Source organism: Typha latifolia, chromosome 8, assembly GCF_019914945.1.
Source record: "Typha latifolia isolate L0001 chromosome 8, TyphaL0001v2, whole genome shotgun sequence".
NCBI lineage: Eukaryota > Viridiplantae > Streptophyta > Magnoliopsida > Poales > Typhaceae > Typha > Typha latifolia.
In genome coordinates, this window is record NC_133093.1 from 4,003,065 (window position 1) to 4,010,882 (window position 7,818).

The following is a 7,818-nucleotide window of genomic DNA, read 5'->3' on the forward strand; positions in this document are numbered from 1 at the left end:
ACCAGAGATATTCTAGACTTGTGTAAAGCTCATATACATGAAAAAAAATACACTTAGAATATTTTGTACACAATTACGAACAAATAAAAACCTAACAGCCTCCCGTTTGAGTACTTATCCACCTCAACAGCTAGGAAGCTAGTGGTGAGAGTGGGTACTCTGAACACCTCCATCCCCCTAGAAGAAGATAAGTGGACTAGATTCATCCGTGTTCATGTGAAGGTCAATGTATCTAAACCCCTCGTGAGCTCTCTATCAGTTACCCTCCTCAACGGAACGATGACAGAGATACAAGTGAAATATGAGCATCTGCCATGCTACTGCAGCTTCTGTGGCTGCATCGGCCATGAAGTGCATGAATGCTTGCATCATGGAAAACTAGAAAACCTAGTTGAGCAAGATTGCCCGCCCAACTTATAGTAGAAGCTACTCGGGATGCTTAAGCCACTATATACCCAGTTGGGAGCAAACTCACCCTCGTCGAAGGTGAAGTTCAGAGTTGGCAAAGGAGGAAGAAACAACCATCAACGGCTAAGCTCTGTGGAGTGCTCTCCACCTAGCTGCCTAGGTCTACAGCAACAGATATGGTCACCAGGCATTAAATGGAGTAGACAAACAGGTGATGATGTGTCGACTCTTGAGCTCAGCCATCCAAGTAATTCATAGCTAGGGGAAAGAGGGAGTGCAACTAGGATCCTAAAATTCCCTCCAACCTGTCACCTTTTGGGGCCATTTCACCGAGATATGCTATATATTAGGCTGAAAGGACGTGAGGAGAGGTGCGAAGCAGACTTGCCACCCTTGGAGCACTGTATTGGAACCTTTTGCTCTTATAAGCGTGCCGGTCGAGTTGATTGGACCGAATGAGCCCATCCAATCAGCAATAGGGCACAACGCGGCTACCTTGACCAATACAACACCCCAACTGGCCATCATCCAGCTGGAGAAAACCCTAGAACTTAACCCACCAAACCCTAAACAAATAAAGCTATCAAACAAAGCTACGCCCATGACCTCAAGCGAAGTTGTGCCAGTGACTGTCTCGGTAACCATCCACCATAGGGACAAACTCCTCTCATGGGAAAAGGAAGGGCTTTGATCTTACCAACTCACGTCCATCCAAGTCACCACTCAAGGTTAACAAAAATGAACCCACATTTGACAAAGAAATGGCCATAATGGCGAGGCCTAAGGTGCCGCATGGAGAAGTATGAAGATTTTAGCCTGGAACTGCCGAGGGTGTGGAGGCGCCTCGATAGCTAGAAATTTGAGAAAAATCTTCCACAGTATGGATGCTAACCTTGCCTTTCTTTCAAAGACAAAATGCAATGAGAACAAGGCTCGTGCCATCCTCAATGACCTTCCTCTTCAAAACTATTTCATAATCCCCGTAGACCATTTTGCTGGAGGTCTGTGGCTCCTCTAGGATAACAGTATGAAGATTGACATTGTGGAGGCTTTGCCCAACTTCATCAAATTAAAGGTCAGCTGCCCTTCCTCCGATCAATACTGAAACCTTTGTACAGTATATGATAACCCATATCACTAAAGATCCTCACCTCTTTGGAGCAAAATCAGCACCTTTGCAGCCAATCCTAACATCCCGTGTTGCTTCATTAGCGACTTCAACCAACTTACCTGTCAGCACAAGAAAGAGGATGGCAACCAACCAAATCTCAAAAGAATGGAGGGTTTCTCTGACTAGATCAACTCCACGGGTCTTCATGACCTGGGTTTTGCTGGTCTAGCGTACACATGGTCAAATAGGAGGGGGGCATGCAAGCTTATCCGTGAATGACTCGATAGAGACCTAGCAAACTCTTCCTAGTGCAACCGGTTCCCTCACGCCTGTATCATCCACCTCCCAGCTATATCAAGTGACCACAATCCTCTCATCTTGGATACTCTCCCTCGTAGTAGAACAAAGGGATGGTTCAAAATAGAAAATTGGTGGTTCTCAAAGGAATCGTTTCCGAGCTTCTGCATAGATACCTAGAACTCAATGAGTAAGCCCAACCGATCCTTTCAGCAAAACTTCACCACCTAACAAATCAGATCAAAACATGGGCAAAGAAAAAAGCGAGAAGTCTTCGAGTCCATGTTTAGAATGTGGAAAATCAAATCTCTAGCATCCAGTCCACCCTTAGCCCTACTGAAGACGACTGCATAAAGGAGCAAACTCTAAGAAGCACCCACGATGACCTCATGAACAAGGAGGAGCAATATTGACAAGAAAGAGCCAAGGTTAGCTGGCTTGCATGGGGCGAAAATATAATCGCTTCTTCCATGCTATGGGTACTGCAAAAAAATGGAGGAAGCACATCTCTTGCCTTCAAGTCGGAGAGAAGGAATGGACACAAGACCTTGGCAAAATTAGAGAAGCCTTTGTAAAGCATTTTAGAAATAATTTTACATCCACCAACCCACCGTCGATCTTCAACTGCTACCTTGAGAAAATCAACAAGGCACCGGCTATCTCAAACGAAGACTAGGTAAGTGTTCTATCTATCCCCTCTGAAGCTGAGATTGAAGCTGCATGAAATCCCTTGGGCTAGACAAGGCGCCGGGGCCAGATGGCCTGAACGCTAGATTCTTTCAAAATTTGTGGCACTATTTCAAATTTGAAGTCATAGCGGAAGTTAGAAGGTTCTTCATCTCAGGGATAATAGACAAGGGTATAAATAGGTCTACCATTTTTCTCATTCTTAAGAAAGAGAATGCTGCATTTGTTAGTGATTTCAGACCAATTAGCTTATGCAATACAATCTATAAGTTGATTGCAAAGCTTGTGACGGCTAGAATCAAGCAGCACCTAAACAAGATCATCTCCTCCAGTCAAAATCATTCACCCCTGGAAGATAGATAGTAGATAATCAAATCATTGCCCAAGAGGTTGTCACCTATCTCAAAGCTACCCACAACACTAAAAGCTCTTTCATGCTAAAGGCTGATCTCTCCAAGGCTTTTGATCGAATGGAATGGCTTCATCGGTGACTGTCTAAAAATACATGGCTTTCCAGACAAGTTCATCGAGCTAGTCATCAATTGCCTCAACACTACCAGCTTGACTGTGGATGTAAATGGCAACATGGACGAATGGTTCTCCCCGTCTAGAGGTCTGAGACAAGGATGCCCATTGTCCTTGTATCTATTCATTATTGGCTCAAATGTTCTCTCAACCCTGCTAGAAGAGGACCTCAGACTGAAGAGAATATCAGTAGTGAAGCTCTCCAAGAATGCGAAGCTGCTAACCCACCTCATGTTTGCTGACGACCTCCTTCTCTTCAGTAACTCTACCCTCCGTGATGCTACAAATATGAGAGCGACTATCAATCTTTACTGTCAAGTTTCTGGTCAGACCGTCAACTACAACAAATCGGCCATATACTTCAGCTCCAAAGTCGACAGCAACATGAGAAGCCAGGTTATTGCTACCCTACGAGTCAAACTCTTGGAGGGAGGGGATAAATATCTTGGGAACCCTCTAATCCTACCGCTCAAAGAGGACGACCTACCAGTTCATCCTGGAAAAGCTCAAGAAGCGCTTGGCTGGATGGCAAGCAAGACAACTATCTAATGCTGGAGGAATTGTTCTCATTAAAGCAACACTTAGCAGCATCCCGGTGTACTTCATGTCGAGTATACATTTCTAGAAATCTTTGCTAAAGGAACTTGATGCCAATCTCTCGTGTCGAGTATACTAAGCTCTAGAAAATTATTTGGAAAGAAGTAGACACAATCTCTCGTGTCAAAGTATTTATATGGAGATGCCAAATGGGAGCCCTGCCTATTCGGATGACGCTTCAGAAGCAGATGCCGCACATTGACACGAAATGCTCGCTCTGTCGGAATGAGTCAGAAACTATAGAGCATCTCCTCATCTCATGCCACTTCTCAAGAGCAATCTGGTTCGTGGGAATGCTTGGGATTCAACCTGATAGGAGCATACTCAGTTTCGACGGATGGTTGGAGCTACTAAGTGAGAAGCTGTCAAAGGAGCAGCTCAACTATGCCTTCAACACCATGTGGCTTATATGGAAAGCGAGGAACAAGGATGTGTTCGATCGTGAAGAGCAGCACCAGATAAAATTGGTCTCTCAACTCAACTCCCTAAACTCTACAACAAGGAGGATAGTTCTGACGAGTTGCATGTCACTGTTGTCCCAAGACATGCAAAAAGAAAACAATAGCTTTGAGGAGGTGGGTGAGTGGGGTTTCATGTGTTTTGTTGATGCTGCTTGGAAGGGCAGCTATTGCGGAGGCGTGGGGATCTATCTAGTAAGTAAAATACCTAAGTGCAAAAGGTACAAAAGTGTGTTCTTATCTGGTTGTGATAATGCCTTGGTTGGAGAAGCTCACACACTACTCCTAGGGATCAAAGAAGCTATGGAACAGGATGAACAATTTGGAGTGATCTTTAGCGACTGTTTTAACATAAGGAAAGCGGTAAATGATAGCTCGGAGCCATGGATCGGCGAATATCGGTGATAATCCAGGAATGCAATAGACTATCAAGCAAGATACCTTCTATCAAGGTTCTCTACTCGAGTAGGAAAAATAACTCAATAGCTCACAACCTTGCCGGTCTAGCTATTCAAAACAAATGTTGTAAGGAATGGACCGATTATAATACAAACTTTGTGCAATGGTTTTGAAAAAACCCCTAGACACACGTATGTATCTAAACACTAAGCAATGATCTCGCTCGTTCGCTTAAGTAAAAATTGGAAGAAATATTAAAAACGAAAGCAGAGATGAACACCAAGATTTTAACGTGAAAAAACTCAAACGGAAAAAAACCACGGATCCAAACTCGGATCAAAACCAATCACTAGAATAGTAGCAGTTACAAGACTAACTCACAAAACAACCCGTCGATCCAAACGACTTTGTTCCTCTCAGTCTTGATCGTTAGAACCCACGATTCACTGCTTTTTGTAATTCAAGTCCAATCTCAGTAGCCCTCGAGATTGATCTTTCGTCTAGATAACCCTTAAGACGAAAAATTAAGTTTTGTAGATGAGTGGAACCTTAATAGTTGAAGAACCGATGTAGCCTCAAGAAGTCTCCTTCAATAATGCTTCTTCAACCACTCTCAAGATAGGGCATCACAATCCTTATATATGATCTCTAAGATAGAGCCAAATCAAAGGCTTATCCGTACTCATGAAAATACAAGATAGAACCAAATCCAAATCTTATCCGTACTCACGAAAGTACAAGATAGAGCCAAATCCTAATCTTATCCGTACTCACGAAAGTACAAGATAGAGCCAAATCCAAATCTTATCCGTACTCACGAAAGTCCAATATTCTTAAACTTTGTTGGTGCGTTCGAACGGGCTCGAGTGCGTTCGAACGGGCTGGAGTGCGTTCGAACGGGCTCGAGTGCGTTCGAACGCGACAGCTTGAATTCTTCAGGTTGCGTTCGAACGCATTTGTGAACGCAGCTCTCAGTCTGTGTGAACGCAGTGCCCGCATTCGAACACATTTGTGAACGCGGCTCTCTGTCTGTGTGAACGCAGATTTCGCGTTCGAACGCGTTTGTGAACGCAGTGTGAACTCAATAGCTTTTCTCCAATAATCTTGTAATTCTTCAAATGAGAGATATTCTAGACTTGTGTAAAGCTCATATATATGAAAAAATATACTTAGAATATTTTGTACACAATTGCCAACAAATAAAAACCTAAAATCTCCCCCTTTGGCAATTTGTGACAAAACACCTAGGTTACAAGATATTACAAAGACCTCAAACTGTGCAATCAACAAGTCTAGAATATTTTGCACATCAATCTCTGCAAATAAACATATACTAATCCAAGATCAAGTGAAAATAACTTGAAATGAATAAACAATCCAAACACAAGTTATCAATGGAGCATAAGTTCAAAAGTACTTAAGCAGACAAAGTTCACAATTACTCCAAGCAAAGTTATAAGCAAGGTTATAAAGACTCTTAAGACTCTAATAAACTCTCCCTATGCCAACACTCCCCCTACACTAGTAAACTCTAAAACTTTAAACTCGCACCACACACGACACACTAGACACTCTCCCCTTTTTTGACACAAATGCCAAAGACTAGGAACTCGGAGGGAACTGACGATGAAGAAATCATGAAGGCCCTAAATGAAACCCATCTTTCACTTGAAAACGCTAAGATATCACATTCATCGCACAAAAAACATCAAGATATTAACTTTAACGTGATCAAAACTTGAAACCGCGAGAAATCAATCAAGATCAAGAGACTTAATTGAATAAAAAATAAGAAAATTAATGAATGATCATACCTCGCAAAAAGTGAAGAAAATCTTGAAGTTTTGGCCAAAAGACTTTAAAAGGGTTTGAAGTGAAAATTTTGATGAAAAAGATGAAGATCTTGAGGATTTGGATTTTTTTTTAAATTTAAACGAAAATAAATCAAAAATCTTTTTGGAGATGCACTTCTAGAAAATTCAAAATAGATTCAAGACATAGAATATGACAATCAAATGAAATAAGTCATACACAAATCAATCAAATCATCAAGAGCATATTACAATCAATTCTAATGCATCACTCAAAATTAAATTAATCTTGATTGATCATAACGATATGCATATGCAAGATGAGCATAGATAACATGAACCAATCTTCTTAAACAAACTTTCCTATATAAACAATGATGCAACACAGTAGTCAAACCAACTTAGTATTAAAATTTTGCACTTTTTGACTTATTCTCCATAACATAATAGGAATTTTCCTGTATTTTGTTTTTAAAAAAATAGGTACAATGATGGCTTTCACACCTGAGTAGGTAGCCCTTTTCTTGTAATACAGATCAAACAAAGTGCAAGAAGAAATTCACATTTATTTTTTTGAATTTGCATATAATGTATTGAGTCAAACTAGACTCGAAACAAGACGGCTTTCACACTAACTCATTGTAGCCCTTTTCATTGATCTTTTATGAACATATTTTTTATGACTAAGCATGAGGTCAAACTGTGCAAATCAAAGTTAATAGTGAGCTATTTAAAAAAAATATTCATGATATCATGCTCACACAAGAATACACATACGTTATGAGTGCATTAAAATTTCTATTATTATAGAAGTCGAGGGAGTGACAAAATCAAAATTAAAACAATATACTACAAGATGACAAAATTGACTATAATAACTCATAATCAAGAGAAAAATTATATTGTTATGTCAAGAGTATATTATTGAATCTAGGAGTGCATCAATTTTTTTTTTACCAAAAACTCTCGACAAATTTGAAACTAAAACCAAAGAAAATTTCAGAGTAAAATAAAACCTAAAAAAAATGAAACGAAATAATAAGAAACTCGCAAACTAAAACACAAATCAATCCAAAGCACAAATCCCTAAAGAAGTACGAAGATACTAAAATCTTTGTAAATCCAAAGATTTTGTAAACAAATCACTCAACTGTTTCTCCGTCTCAACATGTTCTAGTGCTATTGTTTTGTCTTGTTACATTTCAGATTATGTGAAGTTCTAACAACATAGCAATTATCAGATGTTCTACATCCAAAACATATAACATTACCATCATGATCTAGAATAGTACAATCATTTTTAGAGAATTTTATCTCATAACCTTCATCACAAAATTGAATGATGCTTAATAAATTTGCTTTCAAGCCATTAACATAAAGAACATTTTCGAGACTAGTAATACCTGGAGTACTTACCTTTCCTTTACCTATTACCTTGGATGAGTTACCATCTCCAAATGTCACAACTCCCCCTTCATATTCTTCGAGATTAGAAAATAAGGATTTGTCGCCTGACAAATGTCTT

At 40.1% G+C, this 7,818-nt stretch overlaps 1 protein-coding gene across 1 annotated transcript; it reads left to right on the forward strand.

The window, feature by feature from the left end:
• Nucleotides 1-3,774: 3,774 nt before the first annotated feature.
• On the forward strand, nt 3,775-4,488 carry LOC140793711 (uncharacterized). Its single transcript, XM_073145366.1, has one exon. The coding sequence runs from the start codon at nt 3,775-3,777 to the stop codon at nt 4,486-4,488; it is 714 nt and encodes a 237-aa protein (XP_073001467.1).
• Nucleotides 4,489-7,818: the final 3,330 nt, after the last annotated feature.

Excerpts from the sequence above, each read along its gene's own strand:
- LOC140793711 (XM_073145366.1), top strand. The coding sequence starts at position 3,775 with ATGGGAGCCCTGCCTATTCGGATGACGCTTCAGAAGCAGATGCCGCAC.